This window comes from Halichoerus grypus, chromosome 6 (genome assembly GCF_964656455.1).
Source record: "Halichoerus grypus chromosome 6, mHalGry1.hap1.1, whole genome shotgun sequence".
Classification (NCBI taxonomy): Eukaryota; Metazoa; Chordata; class Mammalia; order Carnivora; family Phocidae; genus Halichoerus; species Halichoerus grypus.
In genome coordinates, this window is record NC_135717.1 from 17,472,170 (window position 1) to 17,496,154 (window position 23,985).

Consider the following 23,985-nt stretch of genomic DNA (forward strand, 5'->3'; position numbering starts at 1 on the left):
TTATCATGCACAATCAACATACTTACTTCTAACTGCATTCCACAAGAAATCCTAGAAGACATTTCCTCCACTAAGGCGTTGAGAAATACATTGGTGAGGAAAGCACCTGCATTACTGAAAAGCTCTGTCATTGCTCTGTTTGTGTAAGCCAGGTATTCCATGGAGGATTCCCCATGCAATAGGTTCATCAGATGGGCTGCCTGATTTCAGTGAGGATAATGGGAACCTGAAGCAGCAGAGGCCAAATGACAGTATATTACCACCAAAGATATGATTGGTTCATCTGCTGAAAAGGGCAGCAGGGACATACCAGTAATCAGAATACCTTGGCCCACAGCAAACTTTGGCGGTGGCTAATTGGTCACCATGTTCCTAAGAAAAAATAGATGAGCAGCCTACTAAAAAGTTGCTTGATCTATATAACAGGGGAAAAAAATCTTCCTCTGGTAGCCAAAATATCTAACTTGAGTCACTAGAGTGGAAAGTCACGGACTCTCCCAGTTTCTAGACCTAAGTCAGCATAGATTCAGAGCACCTTGATTAAAAGGGAGATTGGGGGGGTGGGGCTGGGTGGTGCAGTCAGTTGGGGGCTGACTCTTGGTTTCGGCTTAGGTTGTGATCGCAGGGTTGCAGGGTCCTGGGAATGAGCCCCACCTTGGGCTCTGCGCTCAGCATGGAGTCGGCCTGGGATTCTCTCTCCCCTCTCCCTCTGCCCCACCCCACCACATTCTCTCTCTCTCTTTCTCTCTCCCTCTCTCTCTCAGATAAAGCTTTTTTAAAAAGGGAGATTGTGAGGGGCGCCTGGGTGGCTCAGTCGTTAAGCGTCTGCCTTAGGCTCAGGTCATGATCCCGAGGTCCTGGGATCGAGCCCCGCATCGGGCTCCCTGCTCTGCGGGAAGCCTGCTTCTCCCTCTCCCACTCCCCCTGCTTGTGTTCCCTCTCTCACTGTCTCTGTCAAATAAATAAATAAAATCTTTAAAAAAAAAATAAAAAGGGAGATTGTGGGGGCACTTGAGTGGCTCAGCCAGTTAAGCGTCTGACTCTTGATTTCAACTCATGATCTCAGGGTCGTGGGAATGAGCCCCCCGCTGCCGGACTCAGCGGGGAGTCCGCTTCTCTCCCTCTCCCTCTGCCCCTCCCCCTGCCCTTGGGCATTCTCTCTAACAAATAAATAAATAAATCTTTATTTTAAAAAAAGGGAGATTGGGTCTCCTTGAGAAAAGAACTGTGGATTGTTTACTAGAATGTGCATTAGAGAAAAGAAAATACCCAGACCTTTTGAGAATTACTAGATACTGGCTCTGAATTGATGCTAATTCCTGGGGGATCCAATTGCACTATGGCCCACCAATCAAGGTGGGGGCTTAAGGTGGTCAGGTAATAGATGGATTCTTAGCTCAAGTCCAACTCACAGGCGGCTCAGCTGATCCACAGTCCCAACCTGTGGTTATTTCCAAGTTCCTGCGAGTGTGATTAGGATAGACATCTATGGCAACAGGCAGGATCCCCACATTGGCTCTCTGACCCTTGGAGTGAGAACATTACGGCAGGAAGGGCTAGTGAAAGCCCCTGGAACTCCTACATCCTATTAAGATAGTTAACCAAAAGCAATGTCACATCCCTTGGGGAACTGCAGAGATTAATGCCATCCTTGAAGACTTGAATGGGCAGGACTTTGACCTGTGCAAGTATCAGGTGGATATTCAAATTCTTTCATCAGTGTTTTATAGTTTTCAGAGTACAGGTCTTTCCATCTCTTTGGTTAAGTTTATTCCTAGGTATTTTATTATTTTTGGTGCAATTGTTTTTTGTTTTTGTTTTTGTTTTTTAATATTTTATTTATTTATTTATTTGACAGAGAGAAACACAGCAAGAGAGGGAACACAAGCAGGGGGAGTGGGAGAGGGAGAAGCAGGCTTCCTGCCGAGCAGGGAGCCCGATATGGGACTCGATCCCAGGACCCTGGGATCATGACCTGAGCCGAAGGCAGATGCATAACGACTAAGCCACCCAGGTGCTCTATTTTTGGTGCAATTGTAAATGAGGTTGTTTTCTTAATTTCTCCTTCTGCTGTTTCATTATTAGTGTATAGAAATGCAACAGATTCCTGTGCATGGATTTTGTATCCTGTGACTTTACTGAATTCATTTATCAGTTCTAGTAATTTTTGTGAAGTCTTTAGGCAAATAATGAAAGTTTTAGTGTGCCTGGGTGGCTCAGTCGGTTAAGCGACTGCCTTCGGCTCAGGTCATGATCCCAGGGTCCTGGGATCAAGTCCCACATGAGACTCTCTGCTCAGCGGGGAGCCTGCTTCTCCCTCTCTCTCTGCCTCTCCCCCAGCTTGTGCTCTCTCTCTCTCTCAAATAAATAAATAAAATCTTTAAAAAAATATTTGGTAGAATTCACCTGTGAAGCCATCTAGTCCTGGACTCTTGTTTGTTGGGAATTTTTTGATTGCTAATTCAATTTCATCATTGGTAATTGGCCTGTTCAAATTTTCCATTTCTTCCTTCTTCAGTTTTGGTAGTTTATATGTTCCTTTTTTTTTTTTTTTTTAAGATTTCATTTATTTATTTGAGAAGAGAGAGAGAGAGAGAGAGAGAGAGAGAGAGCACAAGCAGGGGGAGGGGCAGAGGGAGAAGCAGGCTCCCTGCTGAGCAGTGAGCCTGATGTGGGCTCGATCCCAGGACTCTTGGTAGTTTATATGTTTCTAGGAGTTTATCCATTTCTTCTAGGTTGTCCAGTTTGTTGGCATATGATTTTTCATAATATTCTCTTATAATTGTTTGCATTTCTGTGGTGTTGGTTGTTATTTCTCCTTTCATTTGTGATTTTGTTTATTTAAGTCCTCTCTCTCTCTCTTTCTTTCTCTTTTATGAGTCTGGCTAGAGATTTATCAATTTTGTTGATCTTTTCAAAGATCTGAACAGATCATCTGTTCTATTGTTTTTTAGTTTTTATATCATTTATTTCTGCTCTAATCTTTATTATGTTCTTCCTTCTGCTGGTTTTGGGTTTTGTTGTTGTTCTTCTAGCTCCTTTAAGTGTAAGTTTAGGTTGTTTATTGGAGATTTTTCTTGCTTCTTGAGGTAGACCTGTATTGCCATAAACTTCCCTCTTTTTTTTTTTTTTTAAAGATTTTATTTATTTATTCATTAGAGACAGAGAGAGAGAAGCAGAGGGAGAAGCAGGCTCCCAAGGGGCAGGGAGCCCGATGCGGGACTCGATCCCAGGACCCTGAGATCATGACCTGAGCCGAAGGCAGACGCTTAACCATCTGAGCCACCCAGGCGCCCTATAAACTTCCCTCTTAAAATCGCTTTTGCTGCATCCCAAAGATTTTGGACCATTGTGTTTTCATTTTCATCTGTTCCCATGTAATTTTTAAAAATTTATTCTTTGATTTCTTGGTTGACCCATTCACTGTTTAGCAGTATGTTATTTAACCTCCATGTATTTGTGCTCTTTCCAGACCTTTTCTTGTGGTTGATTTCTAGCTTCATAGTGTTGCGGTCAGAAAATATGCGTGGTATGACTTTGATCTTTTTGAATTTGTTGAGACTTGTTTTGCGGCCTAACAATGTGATCTATTCTGGAGAATGTTCCATGTCAAGATCTCTGGCAATCCTGGGACCCAACCCTACCTGGCAGAAGTCGATTGGAACTGAGAAGCAGGTCCCCCATTTAGGCAGGTGCATGTTCTCCAGTTTGTCACAGGTGCCTTCTTGCCCCCCTCCTCTTTATTACCAGTCTTTGTCATATAGGCATTTGAGCTTGGGACCCCTCCTCTATTCTGGCCTCTCCTTTTAGATCGAGACTAGGGTCTCAGAGGTCCAATTGCTTACTCTATTTGGTTGAACTAGTAAGAGACAAAGGCACAGCTAGAATTCTTGTCTCCTGGGACATATCCTGTGTTCTTTCTGCTACCAGATGCTGCCTCTTCTTGAAAAATGTTTTGAGTGGCTCAGATGGTTAAGCATCTGCCTTTGGTTCAGGTCATGATCTCCAGGTCCTGGGATCGAGCCCAGCGTCGGGCTCCCAGCTCAGTGGGGAGTCTGCTTCTCCCTCTTCCTCTGCCTCTCCCCCTGCTTGTGCTCTCTCCCTCTCTCAAATGAATAAATAAAATCTTTAAAAAAAGAAAAAGAAAAATGTTTTGGCATTTATGAAGGAAAATTGTCCTTGTAGGATGTGTGTTGGGGAGAGGTAGTCGAGTTGACCTTCGTAAGGAATGTTTCAGCTTGTTTTCCCAGCCACTCTCTGACATGTCTTAAGTGAGGAATATGGCCTTATTGTTTTGTATGAATGGGGTCCTAGTATCATTTGAGCCTCAAACTGGGATTACTCAGATACACTTGGATGAAATTCAGTGAACACTGGTGTACTGCCTCAGGGTACTCTGGAGAGCTAAAAACTGCTCACCTAATTTATCAATGAGTTTGTGGGTGTTCAATGTATATAATTAGGTGGTTTACGCTTGCTCCTTTCCCTTATTTTAGAGTTTCAAATAATTTTTACTTATTTATATGTAAATTCCTTATTTTGAAAATAATTTCAAACTTTACAGGGATGTTGAAAGACTACTACAAAGAACTTCAGTATGAAGTTTACCCAGAATGGGGCACCTGGCTGGCTCATTTGATTGATCTCCAGGTCGTGAGTTCGAGCCCCATGGTGGGTGTAGAGGTTACTTAAAAATAAAATTTTTAGGGATGCTTGGGTGGCTCAGTCGGTTAAGCGTCTGCCTTCAGCTCGGGTCATGATCCCAGGGTCCTGGGATGGAGCCTATATCCGGCTCCCTGTTCAGTGGGGAGTCTGCTTCTCCCTCTCCCTCTGCCTCTCCCCCCCTGCTTGTGCTTTCTCTCTCTCTCGCTCAAATAAATAAATAAAATATTTAAAGAAATAAAATAAAATCTTAAAAAATAAATAAATAAAAATAAAGTTTGCCAGATTCACTAGTTAACATTTTGCCATATTTGCTTCATCGTTTTCTTTGTGTGTACATAAAGAAAATACATATAATTTCAACCATTTAAGAGTAGGTTGGATATATCATTATTCCTTTGCCCCATAATACTTCAGGATATATTTACTAAGAATATACTTTTCCATATCTAAAGTAGTTATCACATTCAGGAAATTATCATGGATGTATTATAGTCTATATCATAAATTCGTAAATTTTCCCCATAATGTATTTTTTTTTAATTTTTAAAGATTTTATTTATTTAGGGCGCCTGGGTGGCTCAGTGGTTAAGCGACTGCCTTCGGCTCAGGTCATGATCCCAGGGTCCTGGGATCGAGACCTGCATCGGGCTCCCTGTTCCATGGGAAGCCTGCTTCTCCCTCTCCCACTCCCCCTGCTTGTGTTTTTTCTGTCAAATAAATAAATAAAATCTTTAAAAAAAAAAAAGATTTTATTTATTTAGGGCGCCTGGGTGGCTCAGTGGTTAAGCGACTGCCTTCGGCTCAGGTCATGATCCCGGAGTCCGGGGATCGAGTGCCGAATCAGGCTCCCTGCTCGGCGGGGAGTCTGCTTCTCCCTCTGACCCTCTCCCCTCTCATGCTCTCTCTCACTCTCTCTCACTTTTAGATTGAGACTAGGGTCTCAGAGGTCCAATTGCTTACTCTATTTGGTTGAACTAGTAAGAGACAAAGGCACAGCTAGAATTCTTGTCTCCTGGGACATATCCTGTGTTCTTTCTGCTACCAGATGCTGCCTCTTCTTGAAAAATGTTTTGAGTGGCTCAGATGGTTAAGCATACAAAGATTTTATTTATTTATTTGAGAGAGAGAGCACAAGCAGGGGAAGTGGCAGGCAGAGGGAGAAGGAGAAGCAGTCTTCCCAACAAGGAGGGAGGCCAATGCAGGGCTCAATCCCAGGACCCTGGGATCATGACCTGAGCCGAAGGCAGACGCTTAACCGACTGAGCCACCCAGGTGCCCCTCTTTTTTTTTTTTTAGATTTATTTATTTATTTTAGAGAGAGTACATGAACGGGGGGAGGGCCAGAGGGAGTGGGATAAGCAGACTTCCCACTGAGCATGGAGCTCCACGTGGGGCCCATCTCACGACCCTGAAATCATGACCTGAGCCAAAACCAAGAGTCAGATGCTCAGCCGACTGAGCCACACATGCACATCCCCCATAATGTCTTTTATAGCAATTCTTTTCTGGATCTAGGCCAGGATCAATTTCATTTATTGTTAGTCACTTTAGCCTTCTTTAACCTGGAACAGTTCCTCAACGTTTCATCCTTCATCCATGGGGCAGTTTTAAAGAATACAGTCTTTTTTTTTTTTTTTTACACTTTTTTCTTAAGATTTTTTATTTATTTATTTGACAGAGAGAGACACAGCGAGAGCAGGGACACAAGGCAGGGGGAGTGGGAGAGGGAGAAGCAGGCTTCCCGCTGAGCAGGAAGCCCGATGCGGGGCTCGATCCCAGGACCCTGGGATCATGACCTGAGCCAAAGGCAGACGCTTAACGACTGAGCCACCCAGGTGCCCCAAGAATACAGTCTTTTATTTCTCCTATATGTTTCTTCTTCTTCTTCTCCTTCTCCTTCTTTCTTCTTCTTCTTCTTCTTCTTCTTCCTTTTTTATTTTTTTTATTTTTATTTTTATTTTTTTTAAACTTTTTTTTTTTAAGATTTTATTTATTTATTTGAGAGAGAGAGAATGAGAGACAGCACAAGAGGGAAGAGGGCAGAGGGAGAAGCAGACCCCCTGCTGAGCAGGGAGCCCGATGTGGGACTCGATCCCGGGACTCCAGGATCATGACCTGAGCCGAAGGCAGTCGCTTAACCAACTGAGCCACCCAGGTGCCCTTCTTCTTCCTTTTTTAAAGATTTTATTTATTTGAAAGAGAGAGTGTGTGAGAGAGAGCATGAGAAGGGAGAGAGTCAGAGGGAGAAGCAGACTCCCCGCTGAGCTGGGAGCCCAATGTGGGGTTTATAACCTGAGCCGAAGGCAGTCGCTTAACCAACTGAGCCACCCAGGCGCCCCATGTTTCTTCTTTTTATGTGGGTATGCATGTATATTTACACCTATTAACAGTATGGATGCATGGATTCTTCTTTTGTTCAGTGGATTATAATCTATTATTATACTTACATACTGTGATATACAAATTGTGTCAGATTTGGCCTCTTCAAGCTGGCTCCTATGTCTCTTTAATGCCCTAATACTTTTTTTAGTACTTATTTTCTGGCACAACAAAATATTCCAAACTCCCATGGTATCTTCCTTGCTCCTGCCCAAACTGGAATCAGGGAGGAGCCCTCAAGCGGCCCTGGGCCCTGGGATTTTTCTGTGGGATATTTAGAAACCAAGATCTGAGAACTAGGTATGTGTAGATCAATCAATCTATCATCTTTTTTTTTCCGCCATAAATTTTACACTGATATGTCCTGTTCCAGTCCAACCGCACAGTTTTTGCTCACTTCTTTCATTCCATATTTGCTCTTCCCTGCTTCCCCACTGAGAACCCTGGTTCCCAGCAATGTCTATATGTTTACTTACATGTTCAATCCCCATACCCAAAATAATTTCAGAATTGCCATTCTACTACCAATATTGTAAACCTACTAAGAACTCAAGATTTGCAGTTCTTTTTTCCTTTAGGCAGAGGGTGCCTGAAAGTTACTTGAATTAGGTTTATTTTTTTCCCCTTTCATGGGGTTACTTTTATTCATCTAAAATAGAGTTAGATTCATTTATTTATGTATTTATTATGTATTCCATTGTTTCTTTCCACAAGAATGTGAACAACCAGGAACCCTCATTTACCCCTAACCCTCATAGGTAATCAATTTTATTAGTTTGGGGTTTACACTTCTTGTGTTTTTCTTTTCTTTTCTTTTCTTTTTTAAGATTTTATGTATTATGTGAGAGAGAGAGAGAGAGATAGCATGAAAGGTGGGGGTGGGGGGAAGAGGGGTAGAAGGAGAGGGAGAAGCAGGTTCCCCACCAGCAGGGAGTCCAATGCGGGGCTCGATCCCAGGACCCTGGGTCAAGACCCGAGCCGAAAGCAAACGCTTAACTGACTGAGCCACCCAGGCCCCCTTCTTGTGTTTTTCTTTGCAAAAATTTGCAGATACATTTGTTTTCTTATTTTCCCTTCTCCCTTGAACAAGAGGTAGGATAGTTTAGACTATAAACTTTGCTTTCTTCACTTCATAATATATACTGGAAATCAGTCCATATGAAATCACAGTGATATATATAATTTCTAAATTGCATATAAGACAACATTCCATTCATTTACCAAACAATTTGCGTGCCAGCCACAGAGCTAGGCATGAAGGATAGGGAAATGAGTAAATATAGTCCCTGCCCTTTATAACCTCAGACTTCATATAAGCAAAACCATCCCAGTGCTCTGGGAGCCCAGGGGAGCGAGTCAGTAAGAGGATGTTCAAAAGGACGGACACCTGAGCTTGAAGAATAAGAAGGTAAGTGAAGAAATAGCACCTGTAAAGGAAGAGTTGAAAAAGTACAAGGTGTGTCATGGAAATTGGAGTTTCGTGAGGCTAAAACTTAGAACCTGAGGGTAGGAGCAGGATGTGAGTGGGGGAGAAAGAAGTACCCATAATGAGGTGGCAGGGCACTCAGTGGTGCCGGGAATACCAGGAGAATGCTGGACTGTGTTATTTAGGCATCCAGGAGACATGGTCTTTAAGACCCCACTCAGATCCATTCACTTCACAAGTATTTAATTGACTACTGCATTGTGCTAGGTACTGCAGGAACATGAACAGTAAGATCCCAACCCATAGGGAGCTGACAGAAGCAAGAAGAAAGAAGTAAAGGAACTCTTAGAATGAAGTGGGGAAATTTGCTGGCCAAGCATAGGAGGGGAACCTAACACACTAGAAGCCTGGAGTGAGATAGGAGTGAAGGAATACTTCTAAAAAGTAAGGCCAACTTTTAGCTAGGTATGTGCCTGTTTGTGGTAGAGGGTTTGGGTACGGTTTCAATGCTAATGCCTGGAGCCAAGGGAGTTTGAGATATTGGAAGTTTCGCTGGGATTAAGACCACTGACTCATAACTGCTCTACTCCATTCTCCACACTGCAAAGAGTGATCTTCTAAAAATGCAAATCTGACCTGTTTTCTGTGAAAGGCTCCCCACTACTTTGAGGACAATGTCCAAGTCTCTTTAAAATCTAGTCCCAGGTTTCTTACCTCTCCAGTCTCATTTTTTTCAACCTCTTTAATTTAATCAGCCACGCTGACGTTTTCTTAATTTGTCACATTCCCCTGCCTAGAAATTCATCACCCAACGCTGGATTCGGTGTCACTTCTATCTGCTCTCATGGTGCCCTATGCTTCACCTAATAGATCTCATCTAATTGTCTGAGTCTACCACTAGCTTGAACTCGGAGAGGACAGGAAGTGGTGAAATTACGGTTGTATCCGATGCGTCTAGCCTAATGTCCTAATGCCCAACTAATTTTGAATGAATGAAGTCTGGCTTCATTGCGGAGTTCAATGAAGAATTTTGAATTAGACCTTAGGTACTTTGTCCTTCAGTCTCTCTGTTACTACAGTTTAAGGGTTCATTCTAGGGCATGGAGACACCGTTTAGGTATTAAATCATTGAAGCTTAAAATGATTTCGGATTTAGCATAGATTTATCTGCAACATGCTGAGTTTCAAACCGATAACTTTAATGTCCATCAGTCTTTTATTAAAAGCAGAAAAGGTCAAGACTAGCTCCTCATGAAACCTACCGCTCACCTAAGAAGGGCAGTCGCGTGTTTGGACCCCGGATTTCTTTGCACTTAGACTCCGCCCACGGGCCCCCAAATGGCGGAAGAACTGCACGCTACGTCGTGACATCTCACACAACTGCGGAGGTATCCCGACGCTACGCCACCGGCGTAGGCGGGGCGGCCGGTTCTTCCTTCCTCACGGCTACTTCGGCTCCTCCCCCAGCGCTTCACACGCTCATTGTGAAGCGACAGCGGCAGCCAACCTCTAGGGCTGTTTGAGACCTAGAGACCCTAAATCTTTGGCGCGCGTAAGCGCCCGCGCCGCTCCTTCTCCACTCCAAGGGCTAGGGGCGCGAGATTCGCCTCTTTTTATTCTCTCCTCTCCTGCCCGGAGCCAACGGCCCCGGTGCGCGCGGACATCTCGCGCCGCCGCTCCCTCTTCCCTGCCCCTCCCCCTTCGGGAGCTCCCGCCCGCGCGCTCCTCCTCCTCCCCTTTCCCCGGCGACGCGCACGCGCGCCAGGCCGGCTCGCGCCCTCTCGCTTTCCTCCGGCCCGCGAGACCCCCTCCCCTTCCGCCTCGCGGCGCTTCCTCGCGCCGCGGTCTTCTCTATCCACCCCCGACATCGCGGGGCTCCCCCCGCCCGCCAACGGCGGGTCCCCGGCTTCCCAGGCCCCCTCGCTTCCCGTGCTCTCCAGCGGGGGCCTAGCCCCGGCCTCCTCTCTCCCTCCCTTCCCCCTAATTCCCCTTCCGGACGCTGCCATCATGTTGAAGCCTCAGCCGCCACAACAGACCTCCCAGCCCCAGCAGCCGCCCCCCACGCAACAGGCCGTGGCCCGCCGGCCTCCCGGGGGCACCAGCCCTCCCAACGGCGGCCTCCCGGGGCCCCTGGCCTCCACCTCGGCTCCCGCAGGGCCTCCCGCGGCCGCTTCTCCCTGCCTGGGGCCTGCAGCCGCCGCCGGGAGCGGGCTCCGCCGGGGAGCCGAGGGTATCTTGGCGCCGCAGCCGCCGCCGCCGCAGCAACACCAGGAGAGGCCAGGGGCAACGGCTATCGGCAGCGCCAGGTGAGGAGGGGTGGGTTTCCGGACGCTGGAGCCGAGGCTGCGAGGCGGCGGCGGCGGCTCGGCTCCGGCCCAGCGGCCGGGACCTGAGGACACCGCGCGAGCGGGGTACCTAGCCCGGCCACCTTTGCGGGACGCCGGGGGCAGTGGGGAACTCCCGTGAGGCTGGGGGTGGGCCCCCTCAGGTCCTAACAGGTCAGAGGGAAAGGGTCCCCGGGCGGCCACCGAGACATTCGGGGGCCGTGCTCAGTTCTCAGAGCCTAGTTGGGCCTCGGGGCTCGGGCCTTAAGGGCAGGCGGGGCGCATCCCGCCAGCGCCGTCAGAACGAGGAGTTGGGGGGGTGAAGAGGTGATCGGGGTCCCCGGCTCCATTACCACGAAGGGTCTCGCGGTCCCCGGCTTCAGCCAATGGGGAGTCAGCTGAGGGAAGGGGTCCCCGGCCGTAGCCAATGGAGGGGGGCGCGCGGCCCACAGTTTGGCCAATGGGGAGGGAGGGACTTGGGAGCGGGTTGCTACCTCCCCTTTCCCGGTCTGGCCAGTAGGAGGGGAGCGGGGTGGGCGGGGGGACGGAAGGAGGGACAACTGGGAGGACTGCGGGCAGGGAACCTTCAGCGCGCGCGCGCTCTTCCCGTACGTGCGCGCGGATGCTCTGTCTTATGACCCGGGCATTCGTGAGGCGCGGGTAACTTATAGGGCAGGGTTTGGGAGTGTGCGTGGAGGGGTTCGCCTGGTGTTTGTGGATGAGTGGTGGACACCCCACTCGGTTTCTCCTGTGTGTGGCTTAATGAATTGAGAGTGGCGGTACACGCAGGCGCAGTGGGTTCAGGTCGCGGGAGGGGGGAATTTTGGAGGCCCGTGGGCTTTACTGCGCAGGCGCAGACCGGGCGAGGCCTCCCGGTGGATGGCTTTTGCGGCTGCGCTGTCCCCCATCCCCGCCAACGGCCCCCTCATCGCCCTCCTCAACCGACGGTTACATCAGCCAGCGAGGAGCAGGGTTACCGGGCGATCGGTGACCCCTCCTCGAGAGGGTGGGTTGTAAAGGGAATACCCTCCTCCCAGAGTTTGGGGCGTAAGGCTGGTGAAAATGATTGTCTTTTCTGTTTGAGAGGTAATGTGCCTGAGCTAGGTGGTTCCGAATCTGCATTCCCTGAGCTTTCGCCTTTATGTCTAGGGTGGATTGTTGGTTAACGACTACTGTAGCATTGCTTTCTTGGAATCATGGGGCCCTGGCCCCTTGGAGAAAGTGAGAAGGTTGTGTTGAATTGACAACCATTGTCGACTGAGGTCTGTTTTAGTGGCATTTGGTAGAAGTGTGTTGACTGGCTTTTACTGTCTATGCCTTTCTTCCTCTGTATGGTGAGAGTTGGAAAATCTTGTTGATAATTGGTTTGTAGTCTAAATCAGCATCTTCACAGCGTATGTGGTTCTAGGATACCAAGTTCTTTGAAATTAATTAAGAGGGATTGAATGTGTTTAAGTAACTAGTTTCTTGTTTCCTTTCTCATAGGGGACAAAGCACAGGAAAGGGACCCCCACAGTCACCGGTGAGTGCCCACCCTCAAAGTACAGAGGTACATGTGGGCATATAGGACAGATCGTGTGCACAAATAGTTGGGCTCAGAAGAGTAGGGGCCCAGCACATACAAAGTGGGTGAGTGGAGTGTGGGTATTCAGAAGGAAAGTGAGATGTTGACTGGCTATTTATTTCTCCTGTGTTATTGGTAGGTGTTCGAAGGTGTCTACAACAATTCCAGAATGCTGCATTTTCTTACAGCTGTTGTGGTAAGTGGGTACCTAACCTCTAGGTTGTTTGAGGAATGTAATGCACCAGTTTGCTGGAGACACTCTTCTTTTTCCCTACTCTTCCAGGGCTCCACTTGTGATGTAAAGGTGAAGAATGGTACCACCTATGAAGGTATCTTCAAGACTCTGAGCTCAAAGGTTAGTGTACTCAAATTAGCTGATTTTTTGCATTTCATGAAGGAGGAGGGGAATGAAATAGGCTCATTGGAGATGTGAGTTGAACGGTGTTGAACAACATTGTGTTACTCATTTCTGTAGGCCTGTGCCGGAGTAGTGCTGGAAGCAATAAGAAATGAGGGTCGGAAATTGGAGGGCTGGGTACTTTAATGTTAATGTTAAAATACTTACTTAGTCTTGGGCTGATACTGAGAAGACTGTGTGACAGTGTGGTGTTGCGATGAGGTTAGAAAGAGTAAAAGAAAAATAGTCCTATTTTTACCATCACATTTCTTGATACTGATCCTTTACTGTTTGGAAATGGGACTTTTATAGTTTGAACTAGCAGTAGATGCTGTACACCGGAAAGCATCTGAGCCAGCAGGTGGCCCTCGTCGGGAAGACATTGTGGACACCATGGTGTTTAAGCCAAGCGATGTCATGCTTGTCCACTTCCGAAATGTTGACTTCAATTATGCTACTAAAGGTATCGTGTTGGGTTTTTATGTCAGACTAGAGAGCAGAGAGCAGTTACATAATGACTTGAATTTTTTTCTTCCCCCTTTACCATCTTTTTTTCTGAGGAGGAGGGCCAGGATTTTTTTCTTTTTTTTTTTCCTTTTTTTAAAGATTTTATTTATTTGAGAGAGAGCGAGAGCATGAGAGAGATCACGAGCAAGGAGCAGGGGTAGAGGGAGAGGCAGACTCCCTGCTGAGCAGGGAGCCCGATGCAGGACTTGATCCCAGGACCCTGGGATCATGACCTGAGCCAAAGGCAGACACTTAACCGACTGAGCCACCCAAGCACCCTAGGTTTTCTTCTTGAGAATACGTCTTGATGTCTAAGATACAGTGGGATGAATTCCAGCCTGTGTTGTGGTCCTTCATGTTTCCCTTGCTTTGCTTTCAACTCCTTGCTCCTCTTGAACTCTTCAGATGAGGCATGTTGTGCTGCTCCACCCACACCCTCCCCTCCCCCTAACCCTGACACACACTTTTCTTTGCTTCTGGACTACCTATTGGGGGTGGGGGTGTTGGAAGAGGCTGTGGAATAATCCCCTGACTCCTGATCTTCGACTCTGCCCCCACAGACAAATTCACTGATTCAGCCATTGCCATGAACTCGAAGGTGAATGGGGAGCACAAAGAGAAGGTGCTTCAGCGCTGGGAAGGGGGCGACAGCAACAGCGATGACTATGACCTCGAGTCTGACATGGTACAGCCCCCCTTCCCTGAGAGCTGGGCGCTCTGCTGCCTGAGCGCAGGTTGTTGACTCTGATGTCACTCTTAGAACCAAGAGTTGCTGGGCCGGGTGGGGAGGGGGAGTCTTTTCTATTGCCCGTTGATGGCTGTCAGATTCCAAATGAAAAGCTAAAGAAAATAACAAAAATACCTGTTCTCCCACCATCTGTGATTGACAGCTCTTGACATTTAAGATTTTTTTTTCCTTTAATTTACAGAGCATAGACAAGATTGTAGATTGTGTAGTCTACGATGTCCTTCCAAAAACAAGGACTTTGACTCATTTAAGATTTCTCATGAGTTAATGTATTATTATGCTATGTTCAGCTTGCATAAGAATTTATTTTCCCTGCTTGTTTTGAATTTTTTTTAATATTGGTATATAGATCCAGTTATTGTTTTCAACTGTTCTGTCTAGTTCTGCTTGTATATGTACGTGTGTATATACACACAACAAAACGTATTTATGTTTTTCCTTACTGATTGGTATTTGTTGCCATTATTTTGCTGTTAAAAATAGTGCCTTACTGGACATTAGAATATGTGTACCCATGTAATATATACCAAATTTTTCTAGGACATAAACCAGAAAATGGATTCGTTAGGTCTTAAGACTTTGGTTTTACTAGCTGTTGCCAGTCTGTGCTACAATTGGTGGTACTAGTTGATAATTCTGCCAGCCTTGTTCTTATTTTTCCACTCTCGGTTTGGTCAGATTTGTGTGTTTTTCACCCTGGTGGAGGAGAATGACAGGTCATTGTTGCTTTCCTTGCTGGGTTTTAAAACATTCTCCTTCCTCCCTCCTTAGTCCAATGGATGGGACCCCAACGAAATGTTCAAGTTCAACGAGGAGAACTATGGTGTAAAGACCACCTATGACAGCAGTCTTTCTTCTTATACGTGAGTGTCTTGGTACTTCCCAGATGGTGCAGTTTGAGGCATGGGGTCCTGGCATTTGTTCATGCTTTTCTGGGTGTCCAGGTTGCCCTCTCCCCACTTTTGGTCTGCCTTGTGTCATTGTCCCCTCAAAATACCAGGCCATCTCATGGGTAGAATTAGCTGCTTTCTTGTCCACTCACCAGTACTTTTCCTCTAGAACTTAAAACATACTTATATATGCGTGTAAGTACTCCGGTTCAGAGATTGGCCTTATTTCTCCACGTGGGACCTAGTAGATGCCCATTAAATATGTGCTGAGTTGTTGAAGGGGTTAAACATCTGCATACCTGAGCTACTGATAGGACTCATAGAAATGTTTTTCCTTTTTCTTCTCTTGTCCCCTGGCACTGGGATGGTGATCTGTGGTGGTCCTCTCAGGGTGCCCTTGGAGAAGGACAACTCAGAAGAGTTTCGTCAGCGGGAGCTGCGTGCAGCCCAATTAGCTCGAGAGATTGAATCGAGCCCCCAGTACCGCCTGCGGATCGCCATGGAGAACGATGATGGGCGCACCGAGGAGGAGAAGCACAGTGCGGTCCAGCGGCAGGGTTCAGGACGGGAGAGCCCCAGCTTGGCATCTAGGTGATTGCTGGGGGCGGCCTGCTCTGTTTGGGGCTCTGTACGGGCCCTTGCTTAGGCCAAGAGCTTTGTACACTCCTGTTTAAAGCTTCATGCCCATGTAAGATGTAGGTTAGTACATAGTTGTTCCTAATTTTCAGGTTTAAGAATTGAGGCCTAGATCAGATAAGTAGTTTGTCCAGGGTAACAAAGCTAAAACTTACGGATTTAGAAAAAATTTTTTTTGAGTTTTGATACTTTTTTTTTTTCTCTGTATATTTATCCATATGTATATTTTAACTTTTCCCTTTATGAAAACAAAAGGTGTATGTGATGTTTAGTAATTTGTAAAAGCTGTACCTTGAACTAGAGTGTGATACTTTCTTTCTAATAGGTCAGGAGTGGTAGAATTCTGGAGCTTTGGCCAGGTTGGTCAGGTCAGGGTTGACACAAAAGGTCATAAGCCTATAGCTACAGAACATTTAACCAGAACAGATCTTCAAGTGGGGGTAGAGCAAAAAGCTGGAGTGTGTGTGTGTGTGTGTGTGTGTGTGTTTTACATGCACATGCACTTTAGAAGGAAAGACTTCATTTTTCCAAAACGTGTGGGTTTTATGACTAATTGACCTTACTTGAATTCTTCCCCTAGGGAGGGAAAGTATATCCCTCTACCCCAGCGAGTTCGGGAAGGTCCCCGGGGAGGAGTTCGATGCAGTAGTTCCCGGGGTGGCCGGCCCGGCCTTAGCTCTTTGCCACCTCGTGGCCCTCACCACCTTGACAGTAGCAGCCCCGGCCCAGGTTCTGAGACACGTGGTATCAACGGAGGTGAGTTATGAAGCGGGCTTTTGTTGGGCGGGGGTTGGGGAAGAGGATAGTATGGAGGTGGGGAGGATAATTGAAAGGGGAGATGGGCTGGAAGGGTGATGCGTTGGTGATAATGTAATAGCAGATACTCTGCCTCTTTTTTCTCATCTTAAAAAAAAAAAAAAATAGGCCCTTCCCGCATGTCCCCTAAGGCACAACGGCCTGTGAGAGGTGGTGCCAAGACTCTGTCCTCACCCAGCAGTAGGCCTTCTGGAGAAGCTTCTGCTCCGCCCCCTCCTGCAGGTAAAATTTCAGCAGTTATATGAAGAAATAGAAATGGGGGGGGGGCTGTAAATGTCAGTTGTTGAAATGCTGGGATGGGAGACAGTTTGAAGGTATAAGAGACGTTGGCGGGGGGAGTTGGATTTATGCTTTGTAGGGAAGAGTTTGTTTCCCTCATGTAGCAAAGCCCAGCTGGCTATGGGTTGTGTTTGGCTGGCAGATGTCTTTTGTTTAAATTAGTTATCAGGGTGCCTGGTTGGCTCAGTCGGTGGAGCATGCGACTCTTGATCTTAGGGTCGTGAGTTCAACCCCCACACTGGGCACAGAGCTTACTTTAAAAAAAAAAAAAAACCAACTTTTTAGTTGTCAACATTTTGAAACAGGAGACAGAAAATTTCCAATTTCCAATTTCTTTGGAAATACAGAAAGTTCTGCAAACTCTGAATGTGTCTTACAGCATAACCCTATTTAGCTAGGACTGAGTTATGATTGCCTCTAAACATTCCAAACTTCTGTGCTGTTCACGAGTGTATCTTACGTGCTTATGTTAGCTGCCTTGTTCTTTTGGGCATTTAGGTTTGTGACCTTGCATATAAAAAAAAGGTGGATAAACTTTCCTTGGTGTTTCTGGCAGTTCCCTATGCCTCTTACTCACTGAACAGCAGTAACCATTGTACAGCTTTCCCTTTTCTTCCAGTGGGCCGGATGTACCCCCCGCGCTCTCCCAAGTCGGCTGCCCCTGCCCCAGTCTCAGCTTCCTGTCCTGATGCCCCCATGGGCTCGGCAGTACCGACCTCTTCGGCTTCTATCCCTGTGACATCATCAGTTGTGGATCCTGGAGTAGGCTCCATTTCCCCAGCTTCTCCAAAGATCTCATTGGCCCCCACAGATGGTAAGAGCCAGGTAGTTGAGGGCTTGTGGACAATATGAAGTGTGGTTCTGGACAGAAGGACCTTCAGGCATATGTCTCTTCTTGCTCAGTAAAAGAACTTCCAGCCAAGGAACCTGGGAGAACTCTGGAGTCCCAGGAGCTGTCCCGGATAGCTGGGAAAGGTGAGGATTGGTTTTTTTGTTTGTTGTTTAGGTGTTTTTTGTTGTTGTTAAGATTTTATTAATTTGACAGAGAGAGTGGGTACAAGCAAGGGGAGAGGGTAAAGCAGGCTACCCGCTGAACAGGGATCCCTGGACCCTAGGATCAGGACCTGAGCCAAAGGCACATGCTTAACCGACTGAGCCACCCAGACGCCCCCCCGCTTTTTTTTGTTGTGTTTTGTTTTTTGTTTTTCTGAGGTGTAATGTCCTTTTGATTAGGGGAGCACTTCAGTTAGTAACAAGAGTTGTGGGGGTTCAGAAACAGTGTCTTGTCAGTTGTGTAATCCTAATTTGTCCTATAGGAATCTCAAGAGCTTTTTTTTTCCTCTTGTTTTCTTTGTCCTTTGGGGTACTGGTATTGTAGCCACCTTTGAGAAAAGAAATGTGATTTTTCTCCTTTTTTCCCTGTTTCTCATAGTTCCTGGCCTTCAGAATGAACAGAAACGCTTTCAACTGGAAGAACTGAGAAAGTTTGGGGCCCAGTTTAAGGTGAGAGGAGTGTGGGAGTGAGCCAGAGTGTTAGGATGAAGAGGGATGGAGGAGGCTTATAGAAGCAGCACAGGACTAGGACCAGGTGGGAAAAGAGATGAGCAAGCAAGGATGCAAGAAGGGGTCCGGACCAGCTGTCTGGGTACTGTATGTGTGCTGCTCTCCTTCCAGCTGCAGCCCAGTAGCTCCCCTGAGACCAGCCTGGATCCTTTTCCTCCCCGGATCTTAAAGGAGGAGGCCAAAGGGAAAGAGAAGGAGGTTGATGGTTTATTAACGTCAGAGCCAGTGGGGTCCCCAGTCTCCTCGAAGACGGAGTCCGTATCGGATAAGGAGGACAAGCCGCCCCTACCGCCGGCAGGAGGCACAGAGGGGCCCGAGCAGCCCCCGCCACCTTGCCCAAGCCAGACTGGCAGCCCCCCGGTGGGCCTCATCAAGGGAGACGACAAGGATGAGGGCCCGGTCGCTGAGTGAGTAGGATGGGGAGCTAGGTGGGTGTCAGGTGGGGAGAGGAGCAAGCCATGAGGATTGACTTTCTTGTTCTCTCACAGACAAGTGAAGAAGTCAACACTGAACCCCAACGCCAAGGAGTTCAATCCCACAAAGCCTCTGCTGTCTGTGGTAAGATGGGATGGGCAGATGTGGATTGGTTTCCCCGAGGGAGGCTTGAGAGTGGGGTGATAGAGCACGGGGGAGGCGCTCTGAAAGTTGGGCTGCTCTGGGGAAAACAGGTGTCAGGCTTGGGGCGAGGGGTCATGATGTGTCTGGCAAGTGTTTATGTGTTTCTCCCTGAGGTTTAGCGTTCGTGTGTTGGGGTAGTTGTGAGCATGGGTTTCATTCAGGCCCCTGATTTGGCTTGAACTCCTCTACTTAAAAAAAAAAAAAAAACAACTTGGTGATCACGGACAAGCCATTTAACTTTTCTGCCTTGATTTCCTTACCTCTAATTTGAGAATACCCGTCTCATGGGGTCCGATGTGAGGCTTAACCAAGACGCAGGGTAGAATGTGTTGCTAGGAGAGGCGTACAAAAACCGAACTTCGTGTTCTCCTTTGTCTCTTACAGAATAAATCCACCAGTACCCCGACTTCTCCGGGGCCCCGGACTCATTCAACTCCCTCCATCCCGGTGCTGACAGCAGGCCAGAGTGGGCTCTACAGCCCCCAGTACATTTCCTACATACCTCAGATCCACATGGGACCAGCTGTTCAGGTAAGAGGAAAGACTGAGGGGCGCCTGGGTGGCTCAGTCGTTAGGCGGCTGCCTTCGGCTCAGGTCATGATCCCCGAGTCCTGGGATCGAGCCCTGCATCGGGCTCCCTGCTCAAGCGGGAGGCCTGCTTCTCCCTCTCGCACTCCCCCTGCTTGTGTTCCAGCTCTCGCTGTCTCTGTCTCTGTCAAATAAATAAATTAATTAATTAATTAAAAAAAAAAAAAAAAAAGAGGAAAGACTGAGCAGCTCCGGGCTAAGAGGCTGGGTTGGGCTGCTGAGGGCCAGGTGAGGCCTGGTGAGGGCATTTGTGAGCAAGCTGTTGAGCTTCGTCTGTGTTCTTGTCCGTAGGCACCTCAGATGTATCCATACCCTGTATCCAATTCTGTGCCTGGACAGCAGGGCAAGTACCGGGGAGCAAAAGGTGAGCAGAGTTGGCAGGGCTGGTCGGCGGGGCTGCCAGGTTGCCTCCTGGCAGATGGAGCTTGAGCTCAGCACTCTTTCCCCTACCCCAGGCTCCCTGCCCCCCCAGCGCTCGGACCAACACCAGCCAGCCTCAGCCCCTCCGATGATGCAGGCCGCCGCCGCTGCTGGCCCACCTCTGGTGGCTGCCACGCCGTACTCTTCCTACATCCCTTACACCCCACAGCAGTTCCCGGGCCAGCCCGCTATGATGCAGCCCATGGCCCACTACCCCTCGCAGGTAACTGAGGCACGGGGGGGGGGGGGGGGGGGAGTTGGGGGACAGAGCGAAGGATCAACCTCTGTTCCATCACCCAGACTCAGGCTTCCATCCTGGCTCTGGTAGGATCCGTAGCAAGGCATCGCTACTCTCTGAAGTATAGATCACGTAGCGTCTCCTGGCTGGGGTCGTTGTGAACTAGAAATGGTGGTTTTGACAAGGACGGGGTGGTGCTGTGCACGGGTTCCCGGGCAGCAGGATGTGCCGACCGCTTCTCTCCTTGCCCCTCCAGCCGGTGTTTGCCCCCATGCTTCAGAGCAACCCACGCATGCTGACGTCGGGGAGCCATCCCCAGGCCATTGTGTCGTCCTCCACCCCTCAGTACCCTTCTGCAGAGCAGCCCACCCCCCAAGCCCTCTATGGTGAGTTCTGTGCCGTTCTTCTTGGACCTTGCTCCTCAGCCCCCTCTGGTGTGCTTGGCACTGATTCTCTCCCTCTTTCCTGCTGTAGCCACTGTTCACCAGTCCTATCCACACCATGCCACGCAGCTCCATGCCCACCAGCCGCAGCCGGCCACCACACCTACTGGGAGCCAGCCGCAGTCCCAGCATGCGGCCCCCAGTCCCGTCCAGGTGCCTGCCATGGGAGATCCGAGTGGTTGGGGCAGGAACAGGTGGCTGGAAGAGGGGGATAGAGTTCGAGGGGTCATTCCCCAGCGGGAGAGGATCAGAGGTCTGGGTGGTAGGCCTGGTACCTGAGGAGTGGGGTGGCACTCACCCTTCCCCTCCCCCTAACAGCACCAGGCGGGGCAGGCCCCACACCTGGGCAGTGGACAGCCACAGCAGAATCTGTACCACCCAGGGGCCCTGACAGGCACGCCGCCTTCTCTGCCACCGGGACCTTCTGCCCAGTCCCCTCAGAGCAGCTTCCCCCAACCAGCCGCTGTATATGCCATCCATGCCCATCAGCAGCTGCCCCACGGCTTCACCAACATGGCCCATGTTACCCAGGTAAGAACCCCAGGGACTTGCTTCCTGGGGCTGTCCTGTTCCTGAATCCTTGTGCTCCTTTCCTGAGTGCTCTTAACACCAGGATTCTCAGAGCCCACGTCTAGCTTCTGGGGTGCTCACGGCTGTTTTTTTCTCCGCAGGCCCATGTCCAAACTGGAATCACAGCAGCCCCGCCCCCTCACCCTGGGGCTCCCCACCCGCCCCAGGTGATGCTGCTGCACCCACCCCAGAGCCATGGGGGCCCCCCCCAAGGCGCGGTGCCCCAGAGTGGGGTGCCTGCACTCTCAGCTTCCACACCCTCACCCTACCCCTACATCGGACACCCCCAAGGTGAGCAGCCTGGCCAGGCGCCTGGATTTCCAGGAGGAGCCGATGACAGGATTCGTGAGTTCTCGTTAGCTGGGGGAATTTGGCATGGAAGAGCTGACGGGCTGCAGGTGGGGCAGGATGCACGGGTTCTGGGAGGGGAGTGAGGGGTCTTGGAGGCAGGGCTGTCCCACAGGGCGCCCGCCGACCTGCACCTGTCTGTGAAGTATGTAGGGTGGGCAGAAGCCACAGTCGCCGCCGCCAGGGGCTTGCTCCTGGCTCTGTCCTTTGCTTCCCTCCGTCCTCGCTCAGTTGTGATCCAGCAGCCCCCCTCCCCACTGCCTCCCCAGCTCTCAGTGACCCCGACTGTCTCCTGACTTAGCCGAGGTAAGGTCAGCGCAGCAGACAGGGCCAGGCTGGGGTGTGGGGGGCTGAGCTGGGCACACGAGTAAGGGCTCTCGCTCACTGGGAAACAGCGATTGATCTGTGCTTCTGACAGCCCCATGAGACACCTTGAGGAGGCCGCTCCTACCCAAACACTCCCCCCACACCCCACACTGGACGGCATTGGATGAAGGGACAGCTGCTTGGGTTCTAATGCTCCTGCTCTCTTCTCTTTCCCCTCCAACCAGTTCAATCTCATCCCTCCCAGCAGCTCCCCTTCCACCCCCCGGGGAACTGAAGATTGTCCTGGCCGCGACCTGAGACCTCCATGAGTGGAGGGAAGAGTGATCTATGTCTCTTCCCCCAGCAGCTCGGACCAGTCCCAGCCCCCCAATCCCCCCTTTCCCCCGGGGGAGCTGGGGAATTCCTGCCAAGCACCTTGAAGGGGAGGGGCCTTGAAGTGGGCAGGGCCAGGGTCCAGCGGGGGTGGGGGGTTCCTGCTCTGCCCCTGCCCATCCCCACCCCATCTTGCCCTCCCATCCTCTCATCTATCCCCCGCTGGAGACGGAAGATCTTTTATTTTCTATTATTTATAACCTCAGACTTGGGCCCCCTGTTTCTTTTCTTCCCCATTAACTTGAGTGACCTGCGTGAGAGACAGACAGACAGATGCCCCACACAAGGATGGTTGGACAAGGACTTTTACTTTTTATTACATAAAAATATTAAAAAAAATTAAAAAAAAATAAAATTTTAAACTAACTTAACCTGCCTCTGGTTTCCAGTGGAGAACAGTAAGATGGTAGCTGTCTAGTCTTAGGAGGCCTGAGGTGGCTCCCAGCAGTGGGGAAAATGCAGAACAGGCTGAGGATGCTTGCTGCCCTGTCACTGGGTGACTTTGCTCTCACCTTGATGTTGGTCTCATCGTGAGGTGCAGTTTCAAGTTCTTATTGCTAGTGTAAGTACTTCATTAATTTCTTCTCTTTACACCAAAAAACGTTAGTGATTTTGGTCGCTGGAAACAAAGGCCTGCCCGGAGCCCAGCTGAGAGGTGGTGTGTGCAGGTGGGCACTGCAAAGATGAAGCCACTGGCAGAGGGGAGACGGCTGGAATGAGGAGCCTGGTTTAGGGGAGCAAGAGCTAAACCGGGGGCTAAATGGCACGAATGGAAGAGCCAGGTATGGGATGTAGAAATGACACGTTGCAGAAGTGTTTGGTTATTTCCAAGGAAACATTGCAATTTTTTACTGCATGTCCTGGCCTTGGTTTTCTTGTCTTCTAAGTAAAGATCACTTTCCTCTTAGAGCATCGAGGGGGTAGGGCTGGTACTCATGGGTAGGTGGGGGTTTCAGCTGGGACCAAAGCCAGAGAAGATGGGCTGAGAGCAGGGCAGGAAAAGTGAAGGGTTACGTACTGGGGAAGAGATCCAAGGTGTGAGGGTCTGAAACCAGGTAATGGGTGGGCATGATGGGGCGGCTGGCTTACATAGAGGTAAGCGAGAACAAATGTGCAGGGTTGTAGAAGAGCTCTCTTAAAGGATGGGAGTTGCAGCTGGGGGGCAGTGATGGAAAAAGCAGCAGCAAGAAAGCCAGCCAGGCTCAGGACATCTCAGGTGCAGATGGAGCGGTCTCCCCAATACAGAGATGGGACTGCAGTGCTTACCGGGTGGTCCTGAGGCTTGGGGTGGGTGGAGGGTGGGTCCTAGGAATCTCTTGAAACCCGGCCTCACCTCAGACACCGAGGGTAAAGCAAACCTGCCCTATCGCGTTTGTGTGAAGCTCTTCCTTTTGTCCTTTTCTTGAGCCCACTTCTCTGCCTCTGCTGTGAAGCCATAGATTTGTGACTCAAAACAGCTCTCGGGTTGGGCCTAAGAGCCTCCCCGCTCTGGGTGGCTGATCAGTGCTGAATATACTCATTTGTCAGGAAGTAAGGTTGAAAGAAGTGTTTGTTAATCCCTGCTGAAAGTTAACCTTCTGTTGTCCTGGCCAGTCGTTTCAAGTTTTTAAATACCTATTCAGCATTTTACCCCCTACACATTTGATAAGTCCTTATCTTAATTTTAAGTCTCAGAAAACTTCAGTTTGTAACTTCTCACTCCTGTGTTTGGAATTGGTGATATATAGGGGGGACAACCCATCGAGCACAGAGACTTAATTAAAAAGAGGGTCCTGATAAAGTGCTGGGTGTCGGTTCTAGAGGTGAGACACAGTCCCCAGTATCCTAGAGCTTAGACAAGGGCGGGTAGACATTAACGGCCTTCGTG

General features: G+C 49.0%; 1 protein-coding gene across 14 annotated transcripts; it reads left to right on the forward strand.

Annotated features, from left to right (window-relative positions):
• The first annotated feature begins 9,936 nt into the window (after nt 1-9,936).
• On the forward strand, nt 9,937-22,974 carry ATXN2L (ataxin 2 like). Of its 14 annotated transcripts, none has more exons than XR_004909038.2 (23): nt 9,937-10,776; nt 12,280-12,316; nt 12,498-12,554; nt 12,642-12,713; nt 13,068-13,218; nt 13,823-13,947; nt 14,782-14,873; nt 15,291-15,491; nt 16,117-16,292; nt 16,461-16,574; nt 17,233-17,445; nt 17,535-17,606; nt 18,064-18,134; nt 18,306-18,601; nt 18,683-18,752; nt 19,197-19,343; nt 19,692-19,764; nt 19,856-20,043; nt 20,315-20,444; nt 20,533-20,654; nt 20,820-21,032; nt 21,173-21,725; nt 21,971-22,489. XR_004909038.2 is itself a non-coding variant. In XM_078074644.1 (23 exons), the coding sequence occupies exons 1-23, from the start codon at nt 10,478-10,480 to the stop codon at nt 22,803-22,805; spliced, it is 3,189 nt and encodes a 1,062-aa protein (XP_077930770.1). In that variant the 5' UTR covers nt 9,937-10,477; the 3' UTR covers nt 22,806-22,974. The 14 variants fall into 14 exon arrangements, 10 of the variants coding, with proteins under 10 accessions (XP_077930770.1, XP_077930771.1, XP_077930772.1 ...); XR_004909040.2 differs by having other exon boundaries at nt 21,994-22,489; XM_078074644.1 differs by lacking the exon at nt 21,971-22,489 and adding an exon at nt 22,726-22,974 and having other exon boundaries at nt 21,173-21,362.
• The last annotated feature ends 1,011 nt before the right edge of the window (nt 22,975-23,985 follow it).

What these genes read in the sequence shown, in the direction of transcription:
- ATXN2L (XM_078074645.1), top strand. Translation starts at nt 10,478, where the DNA reads ATGTTGAAGCCTCAGCCGCCACAACAGACCTCCCAGCCCCAGCAGCCG. An exon ending in TCAAGACTCTGAGCTCAAAG is followed by an intron (nt 12,714 to 13,067) that starts GTTAGTGTACTC and finishes GGACTTTTATAG; the next exon opens with TTTGAACTAGCAGTAGATGC. An exon ending in AGCAGTCTTTCTTCTTATAC is followed by an intron (nt 14,874 to 15,290) that starts GTGAGTGTCTTG and finishes TGGTCCTCTCAG; the next exon opens with GGTGCCCTTGGAGAAGGACA.